The sequence below is a fragment of the Kalmanozyma brasiliensis genome (genome assembly GCF_000497045.1).
Source record: "Kalmanozyma brasiliensis GHG001 unplaced genomic scaffold PSEUBRA_SCAF1, whole genome shotgun sequence".
Lineage (NCBI taxonomy): Eukaryota > Fungi > Basidiomycota > Ustilaginomycetes > Ustilaginales > Kalmanozyma > Kalmanozyma brasiliensis.
Genome location: NW_015961948.1, coordinates 1,397,190 through 1,421,516, shown reverse-complemented (window position 1 = coordinate 1,421,516; position 24,327 = coordinate 1,397,190). Strand labels below are relative to the sequence as shown.

General features: G+C 58.9%; 5 protein-coding genes across 5 annotated transcripts; 3 read left to right on the top strand and 2 right to left on the bottom strand.

The window, feature by feature from the left end:
• Positions 1-3,124: 3,124 nt before the first annotated feature.
• PSEUBRA_000538 (ATPase, AAA-type, core) lies at positions 3,125-5,689 on the top strand (the record flags this gene model as incomplete). Its single annotated transcript, XM_059464409.1, has 1 exon — positions 3,125-5,689. One exon carries the CDS (start codon positions 3,125-3,127, stop codon positions 5,687-5,689), a length of 2,565 nt encoding a protein of 854 aa, XP_059320992.1.
• Positions 5,690-6,172: 483 nt separating this feature from the next.
• Positions 6,173-8,698, bottom strand: PSEUBRA_000537 (Formin, GTPase-binding domain protein; the record flags this gene model as incomplete). The annotated part of the gene is made up of 1 exon (XM_059464408.1): positions 6,173-8,698. One exon carries the CDS (start codon positions 8,696-8,698, stop codon positions 6,173-6,175), a length of 2,526 nt encoding a protein of 841 aa, XP_059320991.1.
• A 1,468-nt stretch (positions 8,699-10,166) lies between these two features.
• Positions 10,167-14,450, top strand: PSEUBRA_000536 (Kinesin, motor domain protein; the record flags this gene model as incomplete). The annotated part of the gene is made up of 1 exon (XM_016436157.1): positions 10,167-14,450. One exon carries the CDS (start codon positions 10,167-10,169, stop codon positions 14,448-14,450), a length of 4,284 nt encoding a protein of 1,427 aa, XP_016295113.1.
• A 291-nt stretch (positions 14,451-14,741) lies between these two features.
• PSEUBRA_000535 (Zinc finger, GATA-type) lies at positions 14,742-17,813 on the bottom strand (the record flags this gene model as incomplete). Its single annotated transcript, XM_016436132.2, has 1 exon — positions 14,742-17,813. One exon carries the CDS (start codon positions 17,811-17,813, stop codon positions 14,742-14,744), a length of 3,072 nt encoding a protein of 1,023 aa, XP_016295112.2.
• A 1,108-nt stretch (positions 17,814-18,921) lies between these two features.
• PSEUBRA_000534 (tRNA (1-methyladenosine) methyltransferase catalytic subunit Gcd14) lies at positions 18,922-20,575 on the top strand (the record flags this gene model as incomplete). The annotated part of the gene is made up of 2 exons (XM_016436152.1): positions 18,922-20,427; positions 20,507-20,575. 2 exons carry the CDS (start codon positions 18,922-18,924, stop codon positions 20,573-20,575), a joined length of 1,575 nt encoding a protein of 524 aa, XP_016295111.1.
• Positions 20,576-24,327: the final 3,752 nt, after the last annotated feature.

The window sequence follows — 24,327 nt, the reverse complement described above, 5'->3', positions numbered from 1 at the left end:
GAGCATGCCGAGGGCGCTATCGCAAGCTGCGCAAAGACAGTCTGGCTCATGTCACCGGCGAACGATGCTGCATCGCAGCGTCGCGCTTAGCTGAAAAGAAGGGCGTGGTCGCGATGCTTCAGCAGCATTCGCCTGCCGGAGAGCTCTACCCCCGGCATCCTTCCATCTTGATGCGGACGAGCGACAATCAGACCCGCAGCTGCTCGGTCCGGATGGATGCCGAGGGGAGGAGGTCAGAACAACCGCGTTGCGAACAAGCGCCACCAACCACATCGTTGCGAAGGTCAGCAACGTGGGCTGGTACCTGCGCTATGACGCTCCGAGGTCTTCCAATGTAGGCAGACGTGAAAAGGGCAGACTCCGGAGGGAGGAGGAAGGGAACGCTACGAATCACAACGTCGAAAGCATGTGGGAGTGGTTGCAAGGGAAGCCATTGGACGGGCTGACCATGACGGCGGTCGAGATCGTGCATAGATGAGGGGGCGGGGAAAGGGAAGTGCGGCAACAGGGACTCAAACGGAAGAGCGGACAAAGCAGTGATGGGCGGCGGATGACGCCGGCGACTGCATGCACAGAACACGCAGAAGCATCGATATGAAGGGACCAGAGGCGAAGGGCAACCAGGCCTCTACATGCAAGCGAAGCTCGGTCTGGCGGGGAGTGACACGCGAGCATGGGCATGAGGACGACGGCGTCTGCAATGCGAGGACAGTCATCTCATCTAGGGGACTGCGGCGCATGTGGGTTGCATGAGCGGCAGAAGGTTTCCACGAGGAGGCACGGGGCTAACGACGGAGGGATGGGATGCAGACGCCCTCGGATGGAGGGAACGAACAACGAATGGACGGACAGACGGGCGGACGGGACTCAACGGCGGCGGGGCACGAACGGTTCCTGGAAAGGGAGGGGACAATGCAAGCGAGCCTAAACAAGCTTCGATGACGGGCTGATACGTACCGGAAAGGGGACGAGGAGGAGGGACGGTCAGCGCCAAACCACCAAGCACGTCGGATGCTGATGATCACCACCTTGCAGGTCGAGCGCGGACGGCAATCTAGACCCAGGATGCCGGGAGCTGCGGAGCGGTGTTCAAAGGTGCGCCTCTTGGAGCCAGCGAGCGAGGGGAGAGCGCAACGGCGGCGGCGAAGGGCGGATGTCGACGGACGATCCTCTTTGGCCGAATCAAGCTTTGCGAAGCGGCGATGACAAGTGCAGAGCAAAGCGAAAGGCAAAGAAAGGGCGACGAGATGAGATGAGTTTGCAAGAGATGAGATTTCGCTTCTGTCACAAGGCTCTCAGGTGGGCTGGCCGGCGAGTGTCGACCGGGTCAAAGCGCGCGCGCTTCAAAACTGGTTACGCGGCGGCGGAGCGGCGTCGTCGAATTAAGCCCAGTTTTTAATTTCAAAATTTAAAAAGAGCAGCTGTATCTAAAATGGGAGCGGGCGGGTGACGATCCAAATCGCTGTAGCCAAGCCAGAACGGTCAAGTTTTTAGCTCTGGAGCCGCCAACGCAATCGTGCTGGTGGGCGGACTTTGTCCGAACCTCCTGATGAGCATCTGCTGCCATCTTGGCTGGTAGAGACCACTAAAGGAGGCTTGCTGTTTGCACCTGTGGATAAGGGACCGAACGGTGCTCGGCTAAGCTGGGAGGGTGATTTGCGGCGAAGCGAGCAACGACTTGATTTTTGACGTGGGCTTTGAAACAGTACTTGCTCGCCTTTGGCGGGAGCCGAAACAAAGGTGGGAGAATGCAACGGCAACAATGAAATGGCGTCTATCCGACGCTCGTCTGTCCAGTGTCTGGCTGCTGTCATGACGGACAGATCCGAGGTGGACTGACTGCTCCGTGAGCACAGAGGGGGCAGTTTCGTCAAAGTGGCGTGCGAAATCGAGAGGATCACAATGAGCTGCCAAGCGTCACAAGGCCTTCCCAACGTTGACGCTTGTGCATACGAATGAGGGTCCATGTGCATCGTCAGCACGAATCATGCTTGCTGCTCGCTGTACCTTTTGTGTGAGCCACTTTTCATTCTCCGTTCAAGCATGCAAGCGACTCCGTTCCTCGGCTGGCGCGGCATCTGCTACTGCTGCTGCTGCTGCTGTGCCCTCGCCTCTTGCGAGTTGCTATCGGTGTAACCGCTTCCGTTCTTTCGGTAGGTCAGAGAGATAGCGGCTGTTCCGTCGTACGGACGTGTGAACTGCGAGCTCGCAGCCGCGGGCTGATATCGAAACAGAGTGGGGGCCTGCAACCTAGGGTGGAAAGGATCCGACTTGCTCCCTGCTGACTCGGGCTGAGAACGGAGCAATCCAATGTCCTTCGAGGCTCGCGGCTCGATGGAACACGGCTAACATTGGGTCGGAAGAACACCCACCGCCTGAACTTGATGCTACAACGACACACTCAGCAGGTTCTTCGTCTCTCGTCCTTCACAGACTTGTGATCGTTCGTCACCCTGGTACGACTGCAAGCACCGATGCCAAGAAGCTGGCTGACCGTCGTGATCAGCCTGCATGGTACATCGCCTTATGACGGTCAATTTGTGTGCCTCTATTTTTGCTCCCTTTGTTTGCAGCATCGAGAAGTCTTTAAGTTTCTTCCGTGGCTGCGGACATTTGTAGTCAGACCACCGCAGCTGTCCCGACGATGCACACACAGACAATACAGAGTTGACTCGGTGCGGGAGACGAGTGTGGCTCTTACTGTTCATCCGACTGTGACAAGAACCGAAGTCGAGGGCACCGTCGGGAGGGGACCCGATGAGCGAAGAGCGTGGGACCCTATCGGCTTGCCCGATGTGACAGCTGCGCAAGCGTGCAACGGTGATCTGAAGGCGTGGCTCTTCCGAAAGAGGCGCTCGATGGCTCCTTGCTGACCTGACTGACGGATTTTCCCAGACGGCTGAGCTCAGCTCCAGAAGAGACAGGCGACGCGCCACTCAGCCGAGCACGCCTTGCTTTTCTCCACCCAAAGAAGCAGCACCAGCAGCGCGAGCAAAATGCTCCGACGCTCAGTCGGTCGAAACAAGTGCGAGTGACTCAATCTTCGGACCTGCTCCGTCGACACACCTCGTCTTCTCACCATACACGTCGTAGCTTCACCGATCTACATCACACATTGTCGACCATGCTGCGCTCGATAACGTCGAGGTCAGCCGCAGGCCGTCTCGGTCTTGCAGCGTCTCGATCTACACAGCAGCTCGCGTCTTCCTCAGCAACCCGCCGCTCTTTCACCAACCTTTCAACATCAAGAACACAGCCGGCAACCTCATCCATCTTGACTTCTTCCAAGCTCGTTTCTCATCGACACGCGCTCAGTCCATACGTCCGTCACTATGCCACACCAGCCGAGGATAGCGACAAGAAGAACAAGAACTCCGCCAAGGAACAAGACGAGGATGACAAGAAGAAGAAGGACTTTGACGAGTCGGTAGAACGTGGCCTCAAGGAGGCTCGACAGGGCAAGGCTGCCGGTGGCCTCCCCGAGAGTCTCAAGCAGTTCTTCGAGAGCGACAACAAGAAGCCCGCTTCCACCAAGAGCAACAAGGAGTCCGAGGCCGACGAGGACGACGTCGCAGAGAAGACGAAGAAGAAGAAGTCCGAAAAGTCGTCCGGCGCTAACGGCTCGGGTGGGGGCCCCAACGGCCAATACACCGAGATCCGCATCAACGCCAACACCATCCTGGCCACCATCGTTTCCACTTACCTGCTTTACCGCCTCACATCGCCCGACCAGCCCAGCCGCGAGATCACCTGGCAGGAGTTCCGCACCGCCTTCCTCGACAAGGGTCTCGTTGACCGTCTCGTCGTTGTCAACCGAACCAAGGTCAAAGTCTACCTGCACTCGAATGCCACCGGCTCCATGTACCCCTCGCAGACCGGAGGCTCTAGCACACCCGCCGGCGGCAGCGGTCACGCCGCCTACTGGTTCAGCGTCGGCTCCGTGGAAGCCTTTGAGCGACGTCTCGACGAGGCGCAGCGCGAGCTCGAGATCCCTGCCAACGAGCGCATCCCCGTCGCCTACCACGAGGAGATCTCCACCGCTCAAACCCTTCTCCACTTTGCGCCCACCTTGCTCATTGCTGGTCTCCTCTTCTGGATGTCGCGCCGCGCAGCCGGTGGTGCCATGGGCGGCGGCGGCGGTGGTGGCCCCGGTGGCATCTTCGGCATCGGCAAGTCCCGCGCTAAGATGTTCAACCAGGAGACCGACGTCAAGACCAAGTTCAAGAACGTAGCCGGCATGGACGAGGCCAAAGAGGAAATTATGGAGTTCGTCAACTTCCTCAAGAAGCCCGAGAAATACGAGAAGCTGGGCGCCAAGATCCCTCGCGGTGCCATCCTCTCGGGTCCTCCAGGAACGGGTAAGACGCTGCTAGCCAAGGCGACGGCGGGTGAGGCGCAGGTTCCCTTCCTCTCGGTGTCCGGTTCCGAGTTCGTCGAGATGTTTGTCGGTGTCGGACCGAGTCGTGTGCGAGACATGTTTGCCAATGCCAAGAAGCACGCGCCTTGCATCATCTTCATCGACGAGATCGACGCCATTGGCAAGAGTCGTGGCAAGGGCGGCAACTTTGGTGGTAACGACGAGCGCGAGTCGACGCTCAACGAGCTGCTCGTGCAGATGGACGGATTCGGGACGGAGGAGCACGTCGTTGTTCTCGCGGGTACCAACCGACCGGATGTGCTCGATGCGGCGCTGATGCGACCTGGACGATTCGATCGACACATCGCCATTGATCGACCCGATATCTCGGGTCGTAAGGATATCTTCCTCGTCCACCTCAAGCCTCTTACCCTGCACACCGAGACCGATCGCGACTTGCTCGCGGAGAAGCTCTCCACGCTCACTCCCGGCTTCAGCGGCGCGGACGTGGCCAATGTGTGCAACGAAGCCGCCCTCATCGCCGCCCGTGGCGGCGCCGACTCGATCGAGGAGCACCACTTTGAGATGGCCATCGAGCGAGTCATTGCTGGTCTCGAGAAGAAGTCTCGTGTTCTCTCCCCCGAGGAAAAGAAGACGGTAGCGTACCACGAGGCGGGCCACGCCGTATGCGGATGGTTCCTCGAGCACGCCGATCCGTTGCTCAAGGTCTCGATCATCCCTCGTGGCGTAGGAGCGCTTGGATACGCGCAATACCTGCCCAAGGAACGCTACCTCTTCTCGACCGAGCAGCTGATCGACCGCATGTGCATGACGCTCGGCGGTCGTGTTTCCGAAGAGATCTTCTTCACCACCATCACCACGGGCGCGCAGGACGATTTGAGCAAGATCACGCGCATGGCGTTCGAGATTTGCGCTTCGTACGGTATGAACAAGGAGCTGGGGCCCATCTCGTACCGCACCGAGCAGGAGTCGATGCACAAGCCGTACTCGGAACGAACCGGCGAGATGCTCGATTTCGAGGTGCGCAAGATGGTCAGTGAGGCGCACAAGCGCACGACGCAGCTGCTGACGGACCACAAGGCGGATGTGGAGAAGGTGGCGCAGCTGCTGTTGGAGAAGGAGGTGATTACGAGGGAGGATATGAGGGATCTGTTGGGCAAGCGTCCGTTCAAGGGGGCCGACGAGGCGGATGAGTATCTCGACAAGAAGGGCAAGTTGAAGCGCAAGGGCGAGGTGAGTGCGCCGCCACCGCCGCCGGAGGAGATGGGCAGCCCTGGGTTGGCAGCGAGTAAGGTCGAGAGCAAGTTGTAAGGGCTCGACGTGGAGATGACATCACCATTCATTGACTTGTATGACTAGACGCTTTGCGGACGTAATCTTTTTCAGTGCATGACGAGGGCGAGTTATGAGTTCATAGAGGTGTAGCAGGCTGATGTGCGAGACCAGGTGGAATAAGCGGTCCGAAGAAGACGGAGCAGCACGAGACGCAAGACACCCATCAGAATTGCAGGCGTATGAGAAGAAGGGAGACGAAATGGGTTGCGATGCGTGAAAACAGGTAGTGCGAACGAAAGCAGGAAAATGGAGGGTATGAAGCGGTGCGGGAAGGCGAATGCGGGAAGGCAAAAGGTGAAGACTGAACATCTCTAGATGAGGGATGGAGAGCGAGGGAACGACGAACAGCTCGGAGCGGTCGACGAGGTAGTATCAGGGTGATGCGAGAACAAGGCTGAGGGAAGGGAGTAAACTTGCAAGGAGCGATGTGGCGGCGCGCACCGGATGCGGGTCGAAGTTTCATCGCTGACCCTTCTGCGGCGACCGCTGCGCAACGCTCCTGCTCTCCCACATCTGCACCGCCGAACCAACCACGTTGCCTCCTGCCTTCTGGACGAATCTGGCCGGCGTGAGATCCTGCGTGATCGCCTCGGTGAGGCCGAAGATGCGGCGCGAGGTGGACGAGGAGGGCATGCCTACCGCCGGATCTTCTTCGGTCAGGGAGAACTGGGAGTTGAGGCGGTCAAAGGGGACTGTTTCGACTCGTCGCGCGGTGTCGTCGGAGGTGGTGAAGTCCCAAGAGTCGGTGTCTGGCTTGCGGGATGACTTGTCGGGTGACCGCGAAGCCGTGCGCGGTGCGGCGGGGGGCGATCGGATGGCGGACCTAGGCGTGTTGGCGATCGGGCTGGTTGGCACGGCGGAGGACCCTCGTGCTGGAGTAGACGGCGTGATGAATGCGCCTGCGAGACCGTATCCCGCCGGCGCTCCCCCTGTGGGGATGGCGGATGGAGCTAGGGCTTGGCTCGTCGAAGGCGCGTGCAAGTGTGGCAGTTCCAGCGGCGGCAACAGCGGTGCAGGCTTGAGCTTGGGACTCTCTAGCCAGTCCGTCAGGTGATACGGCAACGCAAATCCTGCCTGCTGGGCTAGGCTCAGGTACCTTGCCAATTCGAGATGCGTCGTGGGGTAGTAGTGCTGGGAGGCCTTCCTGAGCGTCACCAGCACGCGTTCGAGGCCAGACGCAAACATACTGCTGTGGAACTCCGCCGCCGTCATGGCGGGTCGCGGAAGCTGGTGCGACTTAATCTGACCCAGCACGTTGGCCACCGCGTTGATGAGTCGTAGGTGCACGGTGAGGTAGGCCATCGCCTCGAACTCGACGCCACCCGTCATTCCGCCTGGGACTTTCGGGCCTTTGATGCTGTCGATCTTGTCCGACAACTCGTCGAAGCGCCAGTAGAAGTTCTGCGAATGGCAGAAGATCCAGAAGTAGTCGCGGCAAACGCACGAGATTTCGACGACGTAGGCCTTGAATGGACGCGGAGCATGGGTCTGCTTGATAAAGTCGACCACCGAGTCCTTGGCCGGATCGGACGGGTTTTGAAGGAGCTCAATGAGGTAGTTGAGCGAAGAGTGGGAATGAGAGTGCGAGGCAGGAAGCTGAAGGTCGAGAAGGATGGAGAGGAGCTCGATCATAAGCTTGCGCGTGCCGAGGTCGCCAGGTTTCTTCTCGGAGAAAAGCAGGTCGGCCAGTTGACGGAAGGGTCGAGGGGCCTGGGAGGCGAGTGCGTTGCGACCGACTTCGGTAGTGCTCAGCGCTACAAAGCAGCGGAGTAGCTCATGAAGGAGCATGTCGTCGTGCTGTTCCTCTCGCCATTCCATCGCCAGCAGCTCATCGAGCCGAGCAAGCATCGCATCGTAGCCGCCGCACTCGGCACCGATGAAGGTCGAGATCCAGATCGGGGATTCTGCCGCCAAGACGGCACGCATGCGTTTGACGCGGGCGACGTCGATCCTGCTCGCATCGGTGCACTTGAGCATGGTAGCAAAGCTCTCGGGAGTCTCCTTGCCGAAGGAAGCTGCGAACTCTTTGCCGAAGGACATGGATCGAGGTCGTGCGGTGGAAGTCACGCTGCTGGTACCGCCAGCGGTGGATGCAGCGAGAGAAATGAACGATCCTCCCTGGCCCAAGTTGGGATTCGACTTTTTGAACGCGTCACGGATGCCGATGCGCGAGCCGTTGGAAGGCTGCTTGGTGTGTCCAGAGCCTGATGAGCCGGAGTTGGCTGAGCCAGAAGAGGCCTGTCGAGGGGGCCCGGACCCGAACAGCTGGGCTGTGTTGGGGGCCGCCATCAGCTCGTCAGAGTCGCCAGAGTGGTTCAAAGTGGAGGGCTGATCCGGTCGTGGAGAGGAAGGCAAGAGAACCGATCCTGGACGACTCGCTGGTCGATTCTTGAGGAGGTCAGGAATGGGCATGCGGGTCGACTTTGCGGGTGAAGAGGACAAGGTGTCCAGACCAAAAGCAGCCAGGCTCAGAGTGGCTTGACCCTGGAGCATGGACGCTTTGACGGTAGGGTTGAGGCCAAGAAGCTTCTGACGCAGGTCTGGCTGCACCTGGAGCTCGTCGAGGAGGTCGACAAAGTCGGAGTCGATCTGCTCGGGCGTGCGTGTGTCTGCGTACGACTGAGCTGGAGCAGCTTCTCGGTTGAGCGTATCGGTCTTGTCTTTGCCAAAGAGCCTGCTTCGGCTTCGACTGCGGCTGCGCAGTTCCTTCTTTGGGCTGGAGGAAGAGCTGAGCTTGGAGCGAGACGCTCTGCTGTCGACGTCGTCAGAAGAGTTGCCGCGAAGACGATATTTAGAATCTATAGGCAAAGGCTGTGCTAAAGAGGGAGTGCCAGTCGACCTTCCCCGCTGGTGCTGCTGGTGTGCTCGAGGATCATTTTCTTTGCAGCTGTGAGGGTCGGATGAGGAAGAGAGGGCCGAGTGCTGACGAGAGTACTGTCCAGGTCGAATGCGACTGGAATCGGTGGCAGTAGCGGCGGCGGCCATGATGGCGAGGTGAGTCGCCCGTTCTGGCCGAGACGATGACGTACGGTGAGGAAGGAGGACGGAGTATATGAAAACAGGCCAGACTGCGATGGAGTGATGAGTGACAAGAAGAAGGAGTGGCTTGTCGTCCACTCGCAGCAGACGAGGAAAGGGCGCTTACTGTGCAGGGTTCAGCGGGAGCATCAACTTGTGTCTCACTTGGGCGTGACCAAGGCGCAGCGGGCTGCCCACTCTGCAACTGCAAATGAGGCAGCTCTCCGCTCTGTGACTTTCCGAAGTGGCCAAATTGGACAGCCAAAGATCTACACTCGATAAAGTCACACTTGAATAGGACGTGTCTGCGCGACACAGCATCACGTGCAGTTCCGCTCGTGCGCTCTAGCCCTCCTCGCTGCCGGTCTGAGAGTATCACAGCGCTGTGCGATCCACACACGTGGACGAGCAGCTCATATGCGGCCTTGCTGGACTCGGAAGGTGGTGTCGTCGACAGATGGCGAAGACAAGGTGGACGCAGAAAGTAGCTATGTTAGACCGACAACGCTTTGGTAGGACATAATTCGTACCACGTGAAGTGGCGCGCTGCGCTGCAACTCAAAAAGCGCACAAAGTGGACTTTGACTCAACATCAACACTCACTGCTCCACTGCCTCTCGACTCTGTCCAACACTTTGTTCGTCATGCATGCACCCTCCCCTCGTCCTTCCTGGTCTTGACCAAATCTTGCCGCTCTCAAGCATCCGGACAGGAGTGCAGGGATCTATGAACCAGCCCAAGCGAGCTGACCTGTCCCATCTGACAGTCCAGATTCGGAGTTGAGACACACTTCTACCACCGTACCTGTCCCCCCACCCACCAGAGCTTTATTGTATCAAAGCCACCCCATCCTATCTCATATTGCCGGTCTCCACAAAGGCCTTGTGATTGCGAGCAGCGTCAGCTGGTCTGGTGCTGCCTCGATATCGCTGTACCGTTGCGGTAACCGAATCTCGTCACGCGAGCTCATCTATGCATCATGGCTCCCTCCCCACCCTTGCCTTCATCTGTGACCTCATCTCCTTCAGCAACGCCGCTAGACGCTCGTCAGGGTCTGCCTTTGACCTCTTCGGCATCTTCGAATCTCTCTGCTACCGATTCGCTCGCTTCCGCTGCAAGTTCTCCTTTAGCAACATCGGTATTGTCCATTGCCACCTCCCTCGCCTCTTTACCTTCCGAGCCATCCATCGCTGCCGAAACCTATCCACCACCGAGTTCGCGTTCTGCCGACCAGGAGCAGACAAAGGCTCCTCTGCGACCATCACGCACCTCCATCTCTCCTCGCAAGCATCCTGTCCCTGCTGCCGCAGCTCCACGCAAGTCCACGCTCTTGACCGCAACACGCACGACCACCGCATCATCTCCACTCAAGGCGTCGGCTCGCCGCAGCACCATGACTCGACCCAACACAGAGCATCGCAGCTCCCTCGCAGCCATGAAGAAGCCCAAGGTGGGCTCTCCCACCAAGTCGTCACCTTTCACTCGCCTCGTCGATCTCGATGGCGACACGAGCATGTCCACAGTCGCCGAAGATGAGGCGTCCACTTCCGCCCTTCCGCTCGCCTCTTCCTCGTCGTCCGACAAGCAGAACGTCGTGGTCTGCGTCCGAATGCGCCCGACTCGCAGCCTTGACTCCTCACCACCCGTCTGGTCATGCGACGCATCCACACACCGCATCAGCCCCACCGAGCACCATCCAGCCATCTCCAAACGAACCACCTCCTCCGAACGCGCCGGCGCCACCCTCCCCGTTCCTACAACACACGAACCCGACGAAACATACAGCTTCACCTTTGATCATCTCCTCCTCTCCCCCGCTACAACCTCGGCGATGTTCACCTCGCACATCGCCCCCGTCATTCGAGCCGCAATGGAGGGATACAACGGTACCGTCTTTGCCTATGGCCAAACGGGCAGCGGCAAAACGCATACCATGTCCGGCAGTGCCTCGGAGCCAGGGGTGATCCCACGGGCGGTGGAGCAGGTGTTTGAGCTGATCGAGGATGATGTGGAGCGGGAGTATCTGTTGAGGGTGAGTTATTTGGAGATATATAATGAGACGTTGAAGGATTTGCTCGCACCACTGCCGGCGTTGAGGGGGAGTTTGCAGACGCACGAAGAGCGGCCAGCATCGCCGGTGAAAGGTGGGGCGGGGAGCACGTTGAGGATCATCGAGGATCGCTCTCGGGTGCTCATCACGGGGTTGAGGGAGGAGATCGTGACGAGTCCATCTGTGGTGTTGGACCTACTGCAGCGCGGACAGGAGGAGAGACACGTCGGTGCGACGGATTGGAACGAACGTTCCTCCCGCTCCCACTGCGTTTTCACTCTCACTATCGAGTCTCATCCCCGAACTTCCTCGCCAGACACCGGCAAGGAAGTCCGAATCAGCCAGCTCAACCTCATCGATCTCGCCGGCAGCGAACGCGCCGCATCCCAAGCAGAAAGACGCAAAGAAGGCGCCTTCATCAACAAGTCCCTCCTCACCCTCGGCACGGTGATCGGCAAACTTGCCGAATCACCCGAAGCATCCGACCACATCCCCTATCGAGATTCCAAACTCACGCGCATCCTTCAGACATCTCTGTCGGGAAATGCCAGGATCGCGGTGATCTGCACGCTGTCTCCGGACGCAGAGCATGCTGGGGAGACGCTGTCTACGTTGAAGTTCGGGCGGAGGTGCAAGATGGTGGTGACCACAGCGAGGAAGGGGACGAGTATGGATGATAAGGCGTTGTTGCAGCGGTATCGGCGCGAACTCGATGCGCTACGGGCCAAATTGGAGGGTACGACGTCCACCGATAGCCTGCCCAGCAGCAACGTGGATCTGTCGCACTCGCACCGCGAACTGGATCAGCTCAACGCCCAACGTCAGTCGGCGCAACACGAACTCGAATCTATGCAGCAACAACGCGCGGACCTGCGCGGACAGATCGAACACCTCACCCGACTCATACTCACCAGTCAGAGCGTGGCTGACAGTCCCGCAGGACCAAGCACACCAATTCGAGCACGCAACGCACACGCATCGGCGCTCACCCGCCGCGGTCCGAGGATGAGCGATTGGGCAGGATACAGCAGTCCCGTCCCCCAACCTGGTGGGGAGAAGCCGTTTGAGCTCGAGACGCAGCTCGCGGGTCTACGAAGGCAGGTGCAACAGCTAATGGAGGCGCGGGAGACGCTCGTGCGGGAACACGCAGCGGAGATGGCCCAGAGGGACAGGCGCGAGGCCGAGCTCGAGGCTGCCATGCAAAGGAACAAGCAGGAGCTGCAGGAGGCCGGAGCTGCGTGCGAAAAGCTGAAGGGGGAGCGCGACGAGGCGAGAGAGGCCGCGCTAGAAGAGACAGAGACGGTCAAGGAGGTCAGAAGGTTCTTGGACGAGCAGCTGGAGGCGAACCGACTGTCGAGAGCTGAGATGGAGACCAGAGCGCAAGAGGAGGAGCAAAGGATGCAGGCGGAACTGCAGGCGCTGAAGGAACAGCTTGTCGCCAAGGAGGCTGAGCTGGCGGAAGCGAAGGAGCGATTCGACTCAGAGCTGGCGGAAGCGAAGAAGGAGACCGAGCAGCAGAAGGCTGCGATCGAGACGGTGGAGTCGCAGCTTGCAGAGGCACGCAAAGCGGCGGATGAGGAGAAGACGGCCAGGTCCAAGGCCGAGGTAGAACGGGCGGAGGCGGATCAGGCTCAGCAGGCGCTGCAAGTGCAGCTGGTGGAGGCGAGGGAGCAGTTCAACGCAGAACTCGCGGAAGTGAGCTTATTGGCGGAAGAACAGAAGGCAGTGAGGACGAGAGCCGAGGAGGAGCGAGAAGAAGTTAACAAGGTGCGCCAAGCGCTACAGGCACAGCTGGCCGAGGCGGAGGCTTCAGCGGCAGAGCTGAAGCAGAACCTCGCCTCGAAGGACGATGCCCATGCCGAGCTCCAGGAAGATGTTCGCAAGCAAGACGAGCAGGCGCAGGCACAGCTCCACCAACGGCAAACTGAGCTGGAAGAGCGCAAAGCCGAGATCGGGCGCCTCCGAGCTGAGCTCGAAGCGAACCAAACCCGGCAAGCCGAGTCGGAGGATCTCATTCGTCAGCAAGACGCACAAGCTCAGGAAACGGTCCACAAACGCGAAGCAGAGCTGGCCGAACGAGAGGAACAGATTGCGCATCTTCAGGCCGAGCTCGGGAGGGCTCAACAACGTCGAACGGAGTCTGAGCAGCTCGCTGGCAAGCAAAACGAAGAGGCTCAAGCGCAGCTGCAGCAACGTCAAGCCCAGCTGGATGAACGCGAGGCTCAAATCGAAGTCCTTCGTGCTGAGCTCGAGCAGACACAACAACGTCAAATCGTGTTCGAAGACCTTGCACGCAAGCAGGACGAGACATTACAGGCGCAGCTGCAGCAACGTCAAGGCGAGTTGGTCGAAAGAGAGACTCAGTACGAGCAGCTTCGTGTCGAGCTCGAACAATCCCAGCAAGCCCAAATCGAGTCCCAGGCTCTCGCACGCAAGCAAGGCGAGGAGGCGAAAGCGCAGCTGCAGCAACGTCAAGCAGAGTTGCGGGAACGCGAGGCCGAGAACGAGCGTCTTCGCGCCGAGCTCGAGCAGAGTCGACTTCATCAATGCGAGGCAGAGCAAAAAGACGCTCAGATCAAACGCCTCTGTGGCGAGCTCAATGAGAGCCGACAACGTCAAACCGAGTCAGAGGATCTCGTTCGCAAGCAGGATGAGGAGGCGCAAGCACAGCTGCAACGACGTCAAGCCGAGTCGGCCGAGCACGAGGTTGAGATGGCATCGATTCGGGCAGAGCTCGAGCAGACACGCCGCGAGCTGGGTGCTCGACCAGCGCCAGAAACTCTGCGGGAGCTTGCTTCGCTCCAAACCACCCTCTCTCACAGCGAGGCAGAGCGCCGGTCGCTGCAGGCCGAGCTCGCAGAGGTCCGAGCTGCGGCGTCAGCCCGCAAGGCGGATGCGTCAACGATCGCGTCGCTCCACGAAGCGCTTGAGCGAGCCAACACCAAGCTAGCGGCGCTGGAGGCGGACAACACACTGCCTCTGGCGAAGCAAATGGATGTAGGCGGCTCAACCTTGCGTCCCGCCTCCAGTCCGGGTCTTTCCCGCACTGGCTCTGTCAAAGAGTATCGGCGCTACCAATCCGCCTCCCCTGGCCCACCCTCAGCGTCGCCTCCGGCATCCACACGGAGTGTCATACTCACCCACCAGGCGTCGCCGAGCCGCACAGCCGAAAGGGACGAGATCGACCGCTTGAACGCAGTTATCAGCAGTCAACGCGCGCTGATGTCGGACCTCGAGCACTCGGTCGCATCCTGGAAAGACCGATTGCACGCCCAGACGGAGCTCATCCATCGCCTCATGGCCCAACCTTCCTCTTCACCTCCAGTGTCGGACACCGAAAACGCCTGTGTGACGCCAACCAAGCGCGAGGAGTCCTTCCACACCTTGCCGCGGACCACACACCTCGCACTCACCGGTAAGGGTACACCGACAAAAAGTGTGTTGGGCAGCTGGAATCGCAACTCGCCCTCCCCGTTGCCCGTGTCGGACAAGATGCAGGAGACAACCGGAAAGAGGAAGCCGAGAAAGACCATAGAGTTGGACATGAAGCTACTCAATTCGAGTCCGAGGGTCGAAGGTGGTAGGACAAGGTTCGGCGCCGGCGCGGGAGGTGGGGAGGATACCCCGACAAAGAGGAGGGGCACGACTGCGAGTCAGTTCTATGTGTGAGGGCGTTGAGCAAAAACGCTCCGCTGCAATGCATGCTTTTCGTTCAGAGCTGGAGTGTGACTGGATGTATGAGGTTCAGAGCGTGAGACTCGTTAGAGATGTCACACCAGGCAGCGGATGTCACGAGTGAGAATGACAGAGTCAACGGAAGTATGAAATACATGAAGCTGGCTGCAAACGCAGCCAACGGGCAAATCCGAGTATGTGTACAAGAGCAACGTAGAGAGTACACGTGGAGAAAGCTGATCATAGTGTACAAGGTATGTGTCGAGTTCAGCGGTGGCAGTGGGTCTACTCCTCGGCCACCCCATGCGCCACCGCAGCCTGCGCAGCGGCTCGAATGGCATCAGCCGTGAGCGCGCTGCTGAGATCCAACCCGCCATCGTCGCTCTTAACCGCATCGGCGGGCGGCGTTTCGGGCAGGGACGAGTGGACGAGCTGCTTGTACAGCGCTTCCGAGACGACGCTCTCGATGGTCTGCAGGGCTGCGGCGCTGACGGCTGGGTCCAGCTCGTCGGTCTCGCCGATCGCAGTCGGGAGCGCTTGGCTCTCGGGGTTGGCGTCGGTGCTGCCGATGGTGGCGGCGATGGCGCGGCTGATCGCGTTCGAGACGGGGAGCGAGAGTGAGTCGCTATCGATCAGTGGGGCGGTGGAGGATGCCTGGGCGATAGCGTCGAGTGCAATCGAGACGGCGAGTGAATGCGCAGGGTCCGTGGACTCGGTCGGTTCAGCATCGGCGTCTGCTTGCTTGCTATCGGCACCGGCAGCAGCCGTGGAGCTCACGTCGGCTACAGTCGGCGCGCTAGCGCTTTCGACCTTGACAGCATCGGGCGCCTCCGCTTTGACTGGCGATACCGACTTTGCTGCTGGCGTCGCGGTCGCAGCAGGGTTCTGCGTCGATGATGCAGAGGATGAGCTGGACGTCGACATCGCTCGTACGGCTACAGGCGCTAAAGCTCCATTCGTCGCCGCCCCGCCTGCACTAGCGGCAGCTTTGATAGCCTCTTCCTCCTTCCTCTTCTTGCTGTTCTTGCGGTGCACGCCTGGCAGACTTCCACCGCCACCGCCTCGGCTCTTCGGCACAATACTCGGATCGCCCGTCGGCTCGATGAACTCGACCTCGCCGTCCTTGCCCTTTTTCTTCTTCTTGCGCGAGAGCGAGCGGGCGTATCGAAGACCGCAGGCGTTGCACAGCGTCTTGTGCCCCGATGGCCCACGACGCCATTCGGGACTGTTGATCTTACCGCAGCCCGTGCAGGCTTTATTGGGCGAATCGGGCGAGTCACCGGCAGCGGCCAGAGCGGCTGCGGTGGCAGGCGATGGCGAAGCATTGTGGTGCGAGCGCCCGTTGGCTGCCTTCGACGCCGGCGTGCTGGTCTTGCGGTCCGCGGGTCGATTGGCGACAGGAGTTGCGGGCGGTTTTGCAGGCGCATTCGTGTACATCAGGCTTCCAAGCGCGGAAATGCCACCGGACTCTGACTTGATCGCTGGTTTGTGGTACTTCGAGATGGACGGCTTGTGTGCGTGCCCATTTGCAGGCTTGACGGTGTGGCCATTCGATGGCGCGACACGCTCCTGAGTTTGAGGCGTCGAAGCCGGGGCAGCCGCATTGGCAGCTGGCAGCGTCGATACGGCAATGGAAGCCGCCGTCTGAGGCTTGATGCCGTTTGTGACATATGCTGTTAATTCATTCGACTGGATGTCAAGCTCCGTCCGCTGACGCTTGTTGGGAGACTCTGTCGATGCGTCGTCCTCGGCCTTGCGTCTTTCCGGCTGATTCTGCGGCGAAGTCTGCGCTTGCAGAACATGCTTTGCGTCAGGCGTCGGTAGCGGTTGCTGGGAGGTCGTCTGGAAGCAAGCCAGGATGACGCCGCCATAAGGTATGAGGACGCTTTCGATGTTGCGAATCTTGCCCTCGGTAGTGAGAGTGTGCTTGGCACGGAAGCGCCGTGTGCAGCTTGTATTTGCGTCTGACAGGGACGACGAGGCAGGTGCGATAGAAACGCCCTGTGCGAGACGAGCAAAGTCGTCGGCAAAGTAGGAGCCGTCTTTGAACGCCGTCGTTTCCGACTGCGAAACCAAGCTGGGCTCGACATCGCGCAAGAACAGTCGCGGTGGCGGCCAGCTCAGCAACACGCGGTTGTCACCACCTGCCTCGAGCACCTGAAAGACGTGATCCGGTCCAGCGTCGGGAATCGTCTCTCTCGGCGTGGCCTTGACCTGCTTCCAAAGCGAGTCGCACTGCCGCAATGTGAAAGTGCCTCCGGGAATGCCGCACCAATTCGTCCACTCCGACTTGTGATGCTCGTCATTGTCCTCCGCCGCCTTGTCGATGATGGCGTGGAAGAAGCACAGGAGCATGCCATCGCCGATCCAGTTGATGATGATGTCGATGGCCACAAAGCTGTCGTCCTCGACGTAACGATCTGCCTCCGGGTCGCGGGGAGGATCGACAGCGCCGAGCAGCTCGCGAATGTGAGGCACGCGCGAGTAGCGACATCGTGTGACACTGCCGAAGAGGGTCCGACTCTCGACGATCTTTTGCATGTCGTCGCAGACGCGGTCTCGCTCCTCGGGGTGGACATAGTCGTAGAAGTCGGAGCCGACCATCAGACTGGACTGTTCAGCCATGTGTTGCTGCAAGACGGGATCGAGGTAAACGAACTGAAGCCTCTCGCCTGTTGGACCCTTGCCTTGAGAATGGTCTGCCGAGAGAAGGGCCCAGTAACATCGGGTCTTGCCGAGCTCAACAGTTGCCTCGGTGAAGGGTAATTGGCTGAAATCTTGTGGCGCAGTCCGAGTGCCGTCAGGACCTGCGCAGTGCTGGGCAGAGCCGCCTGGCGTGCGCTTGCCGATGGGGAGAGGGAAGGGCGAGAGGTGGTCGATGTACTTGTGACATTGGTCCTGAATGGCAGTGCGAGTATCGTCTGTGTCAGAGCCGTTGACAGAAGTGCCGTTGGTGCCGACACTGTTGGGATTGGGCGTTGCGCTGGAGTCGAAGCTGTCCTCGGAATGCGCTTTCTGTTGATCGTCGCCAGCGTGCTGCTGCTGTGCATGGACCGAGGCTGCAGCAGCGGCGAGCAGATACGAGTCGAGGTCACCGGGAGCGTTCGGATTGTCGTCCATCGCCTGGCCTTCATCAATGCTCTCTGTTTGGCCTTGAGCGACTGCAGCCATGGCTGCTGCTGCAGCGGCCAGAGCAGCCTCGTCAGGCACATGTATCGACGCTAGTTCCACGTCATGGTCTGTGCCGGGGAGTGGGGGCGTTGCCGGCGCCGGTTCGGCGTCTGCAGTCATGGAATCGTCGAGCATCGATGGGTTCGGGACCGGCGGCGCTGCTGCTGATTGAGTGTCGACGAGCATGTCGTCTGCTGAGTCGATCGTCATGACAGAGCGACGCACTGTAACGGTGTTGTTCCGGGTCCGTCAACCCGCGATTGTGAAGTGTTTGTCGATGGAGAAATGAGCCGACCGAGTGTCAATTCGAGCTGTGATCGTGCGCACATTCGATGCTGCTGAGCTCGATGGACTTGTGTTTGAGGTTCGAGGTGAGATTGGATCCACTGGCTCTGGAGTATCGCAGCCTGTTGTTCCCACCTTTGTTCCGCGTGAGTCGTGACTTCAGCAAAGTCGATGAAATACCGAGTTGAGAAGGAGACAGATATGCCGGCGATGTACGTGGCAACCAGATACTGAGCGCCAAGATGAAGGCTGACGAGGACGCGGGGGTTTGAAGCCGGTCGAGGGCGTGAGAGGGAGACAAGGAGCAACGAGAGGCGTGCTTTGGCTCGACGGATGGACCTTTCCTTTTCGAGCAGCGTAGGCTTCCGTTCCGATTCTCGAGACGTCGACTGCGGTAGGCTCAGCTAGTGCATGCGAACTTGTCCGGAAGAGAGGAGAAAGATCGTGACGAGCGATGGAAAGACTAGCGAAGGTATAGGCTCGGCATTAAGTCTTGTAGAAAGCTGCAAGCTCGACCTTACGTCTGCATATTCCAGGTCTTCTTCTTCTTAATTCAGGGTCACGTTTGTGGGATGCAGACCCCAGACGGACGGTGACGACTCTCAATGAATTTTCTTTAGAGTGAAGCGCTTCATCTGCCAAGGCTGGCGCGGCCTCTGCGAAGGCCAGCCGCTTCGAAGCGAAAAGAAAGAGTCTTGTTCGGATGCCTTTGACCGGCGGACAGTCTATCGGGCTAGTCGAAGCTGAGATCGCCGATAGGACAGAACTTCGGATTTCGCGCTCTGGCTTCAGAAAAAGTGTCAAGAAGAGCTTGAACTTTTTTGCCTTGCTTCGGCATGAGGATGCGGCCAAGGTGATGTCGACTAGGCGACTAGGCTCCTTGTCCATCACGCTGTCACACTCGCATACTGCAACGCTGCAACTCATCGGCTGTCTCCGTAGAGGCTATCTTGGTCACCGGCACTAGATCTGGAAGAGCTGACGAGGCTTCCGAGCAAGGACCATCACCATGGCCTCGACCTCCACTTCTGCGCCGATCCCATCGGATCCCCCAACGTCGAGCGTGGCATCCAGCTCACGGAGCGCAAACGTCGACGATGCCTACATCAAAGCCGGTGATCTCGTGATTGTATTTGCGTCCCGAGACAAGACACCAATGCCGCTGACGGTCACGCCAGGCGAGCACGTCTCCAACATGTTTGGCCATTTCCCGCACGACGACATGATCGGCATGCCCTACGGCAGCAAGATGGTCTCCAAGAAAGGACGCGGATACGTCTACCTACTTCGACCGACACCCGAACTGTGGACACTGGCGCTGCCACACCGCACGCAGATTCTGTATGCACCCGACATGTCGTTCATCTCGATGAAGCTCAACATGGGTCCCGGGAGTCGCGTTATTGAGGCCGGCACGGGGTCGGGCAGTTTCAGCCACGTCATTGCTCGCACTGTCGGTCGTGCTGATGCTGGTCCGCGATCGAATGGCGTCGCGAATGGAGAGGATCGGAGCAAGGCGGAGGGGATGCAAGTGCCAAGGAACTGGAAGGGCTTGCCCAACCACTTGCAGCAGAACCTATCGCGAGGGAGAGGACAGCCACGCGATCTGGAGGATGCTGCCGAGACGGTCGAGAACGGAACAGTCGAAGCTGGAGACGCCTCCAAAGCTGACGCAGCATCAGTCGAAGCAACCGCGCAGCGACCCGACACGGATGCGCACGTCCCCGAAGAGCACGGCCGCCTGTGGAGCTTTGAGTTCCACGAACCGCGTGCTGACAAGGCCAGAGCCGAGTTTGCAGCACACGGCATGGACAGGGTGATCGTTCTCAACCATCGAAATGTCTGCAAGGACGGCTTCGGACTTACCGACGCTGCTGACTCTGTCTTCCTCGATCTTCCCGCACCGTGGGAAGCGGTCGGACATGCCGCCCAGGCATTGCGGCGCGATACGGTGACGCGCATCTGCTGCTTCTCCCCCTGCATCGAGCAGGTGCTCAAGACAGTCACCGCGCTCAACGAGAACGGCTTTACCGATGTGGAGACGTTCGAGTCGCTGGTGCGCACGCACGAGAGTCACTCCGCTGCCGGTCCCGAGGTCAGCATCGACGAGGCCATCACGCGCATTCAGATGGTGGAGAAGCGCAAAGAGGCGAGACGAATCATTCAGATCGAAAAGGCACGCGGCAACAGAGGTCAATCGAAGGGCGCCAACCGAGCAATGGCCGAGGCGGATGCCGATGACGATGCGGAGGGTGATGCGAGCATGGGCGAGCCCTCGACCACGACAGGCAGCTCGGCTGATGCCGATCTCAAGCGCAAGCACGACGACGAAGAGGACGGTGCAGACGACGGAACAGCTGCTCCCTCGTCAGACAAGGCTGCCAACGACACGTACCAGCGAGGCGTGCAAGAGGGGGTCGCCGTCACCAAGAAAAAGGCTCGAATGATGCAGCAGCAGACCCACCAGAGTCAGCCGATCCAAGCCGCCACCGTCTACTCAAAGCCCTACTACGAGGTAAGTTGGTCTCGTCTCACAACAGGGCGAGAGCAGCACGAACACTGACCATGTTCGATCTTGTTCTTCTCATATGCAGATGCGTGGCCACACGAGCTATCTCACCTTTGCGACGCTATTGCCTCGCGACATGACGGGCGGTCTGTGATGACATCGCAATCGAGACAATCCCATTCCAGCATTGCTGTGGTAGAACCGAGTAGAGTCGTGCTGATTGATGTCTGTGTGCAAGACAAGCTTCTGCTTGAGGCCCAAGATGTGAGATCTGCCGATGAGGTTTGTTGCAAGCTAATCTCGTCAGACTCGCCCCGATTGGGTCTTGTGGCAGAGTAGCCAGGCCCGCTCATGGCTCTCTCCCCTCGTGACCGAGAAGGAATTCTCTTCACACGCATGATGGTTTTGCCGCTGCATAGCTTAGCATCCTCAAGTCGAAGCGAAAGGGATCTGACCGTGTCCAGGTCGGGTACAGGTGCTCGGAGGTGGTACGCGAAGCGGCGTCTCAACCCAAGGGTTCGGGGTACTCAACGTGTCGCCATGTGCGGCTGCATAACCGCCGTTGTAGAATGCATTGCATGTGTCAGCATTCTTGACACATTCTCGCCATCGATTGCGATTGCTTATACGTGTCTGCACTGACTGGATGACGGTCGCGGCTTCTTCAGGCCCCATGCGCGGCGCATTCCTGCATTCTAGAGTGTGAAAAGTGAAGCGGGCCCAAATACCAGGCGAGCCCTGCTCCGACAAACAGATGCACGTCGTTGGTGCGCAGCAGCCGTCCATCACGGCGGTGCGGAATCCACGTCGCAAGTCAGGCCAGGGCACATCGCGCCATCCGGGAAGCAAGTGAGGCGCTGCGATCCCGATCCGCGACCAACGTGCCAGCATTTTGGCTCGTCGCTGAGTCGCACGGCCACAAAGCAGGCACCAACTCCGAAAAGCGGTGATGCTCCCCGAAGCGTCAGGTGGTCAAGCGCGGTGTCGCTCTTCAAGAAAGATGGCATGGACAAGAGTACGCACGCACAGAATTCAGTCGTGCAGGCGGACTCCGGTAATCGACTAGGTATGCAGTGCCTTATCTTTTGGGTCCAAGTGCGAGACGTCTTGACCGAACTCTCGGTGAGTCGCCTACTCTGGCCTCGATTCGAATTCCGCTCTAACTGCGCTCGCTTCCCCGTTCCGATGTCTCGTCCCAATCAGGATGACCTATGACCTGCCCTGAGACACGTTCGACGCAGAGACGGTGCCGAGTCGCGGAGAAAAACGGACTCCGAGGCACCTCGGTGTTCAGAGCTTTTGCCCATCCATCGGTGCTGAATCGACCGAACCACCTCCCTGAACAAGGCGGCGGCTCTACGGTTTGTTTTCCATTGTCGCGACTGCCCGAGCGGGTGCACTTCGTAATTCACGTTAACAATGGCAAAGTCACAGGCGCAACAGGAACAAAAGTGCCACTGACCAAAGCGATGCACACAACGGACGCCGATCTCGCGACGGACGTTCGAGGGGTAAGCACGTTCCAGACCGACTCACCCGATTCGCGGGTCTTGGCTCGCGGGGAAAAAGGGTCTCCTGCCAACAGGCGTGACCGAGAAGGACGCGATGTTCCAGTTGCGACTTCCAGGCAAAACAGAAAGGGTAGCAATCACATGGAACAGAGGCAGGCTCGCTAGAGTACGGATGTCGGAAACGGAACGGGGGACGACATCTTGAGTCAACTAAAGCAGTCAGTCACGAGGCTGTCCATCGACCTGCTCGGCTATCTATTTCGATACTCACACGGTGCCAAAACAGAGAGTCGTTAATGCACCTTCCTTCTTCGCTTCCGTGCCGGTCGTACTGGCAGAAGCCCGACGCCAAGGATGCGCTCGCTTGTAAGCGGGGCGGATCCGCCTCGCTTTCGTCGACCTGTTCCGCTGCAGGTGGTGGTAGGGTTCAGATGAGCGTGAGACTTGGCACATCGCAAGCTGACGCGCGTCGTCCGTCGAGAGGAATCGCATCTGTTGGCGGATGCAGCGGTTATGCATAACGAGCGTGAGCGATCGAGACGAGGCGTCTTTGCATCTCAGATTCGGTTGTCCTTGAGACGCCCTCAAGCTCGCCCGCATTGTTGTACGAAGCTGACCCGTTCACGTCGTTGCTGATGCTGACACCACCCTTGCGGAGAGCAAGCATGTCGTCGGCCTCTGAAAATTGAGACGCTCTCGTCGGACATTGTTTGCGGGTTGTTCCTGAGCCGCAAGCCACGAATTTGGGCAGCATATGCCGGAGTTGGTTTGTTGTTACGAACCCGAATCTAGTCGCGGTCGCGCATACCCTTTCGCCCTGAAGAGCCTTTCAAATGGTGAAAGGAGGATGGGATGAATGAAGATGCAAGATGCCCGTCTTTGCGGCTCCCAACGTTGAGCCTTGATTGCCGAGCTCGGCTTGGTCTTGGATTTGCGGAAGGATCGGACCGGCTCTGTCGTCGGCCGCCTCGGGTGCACTAGTAGTCAGTAGCGCGCGCGAGACGGCTCGGTGAAAGGTACCACCGAGACAAGCGAACCGAGAGCGGAAATCCCCCTCGTCCAGCCGAGCTGCCATGGAAATTCCGTCGGGCTCGTTGGCTACGACGATCCGATACGTCGGTTACTTACCCACTCACGTCACCGGACCCTAAAAGCGTCTGTTTGCCAGTTGAAAAGACCCGGAGCCCTGCCCGGGAATGAGCTTGAATTTCAATTTGATTCAATCAATAAAGCGGGTGACGACCGACCGCGTGGAAGCCGCATCTCGTCGGTCAACCCAAAGAGGCATAGGGGGGTCACGTTCCAGGTCGAAGCCCTCCCCCCAGATCCATGCAAACACAAGCTCGGTTCCTGCTGGCTGTCGACGCTGTTCTCAGGGTGAGAAATGCATTGCCTGTGGAAGGAATCATCGCATCGCAAGAGCGCCATCCGAACCAGCCTTGCCATGGTGGACGTCCAGTCTCCATGGTCGAGACCTCTGACTGCCAAGATGAACTTGCCAGCAAAGATCTGGTTCGGTGGGTAATGACGCGAGAGCCCTTTCATGCAAAGAGCGTCGACTTGAAAGCAAACCTGATGCGATGTGGAGTCCGTCTGTCGGACTTTTTTCTTTTGGAGTGGCCCAATCGCGCTCCTCCAACGCGAGCCAAAGCCACGACGACGACGCCAGGGAATCGAAAAAGCGAACGGAGAATGGCGGCGCAAAGAGACAGACTGCCGATTCGCAGGCCAACCCGAATTCTTCGTTATTATAAATGGGTCTTCTCAGCTTGTTCTTCTTCTTGGGCCATGTCGAATGTGCATTTGTTTCGAAAAAGGGTGCGCAAATGAACCTCACGCGTCTCTCCCCATTCCGCTGGCTCGGCCGTGCTATTGTTCTCCATTGTTATTATTGTGCTTTCCGTCCCGTGCTTGGCTGTGCTTGAATCACCATCGCTTTGGGACCTGTCTGCGGTTCTCAGCCCGACCTCATTCAATAAACAATTCCAAAAGGGTCCGTCGCTGCCCGCCTCTGCATTTATTATTATGATAGATTGGAGTCGGTCTTCTAAATTTGGCCGGTTGTCGGTGGTGGCCATCTGAAGCAGATGCGATCGCAGGAGGAGTTTTGAAGCACGAAAGACGATGTCACGCTCAAGAGATCGTGTCAAGAACGATCACGACCAAATGCATGCTCGCGCGAGCGATGGAGTAGCAACAGTAGGAACAGAGAGGAGCATCAACATTCGGAAGGTACCTCGGTCAGCTGCATCAGTCCGGGATGAACAATCAGTCAGTCTCCTTACCCTGGCTCCCGTCCCGTGCTACATGCTTGGGGTCCACCGCTTGCGAGTGTCTGGGTTTCTTTCTATGCGCTTCAATGTTTGTTTGCCATCATCGGCTGCTTCCCGCTCTC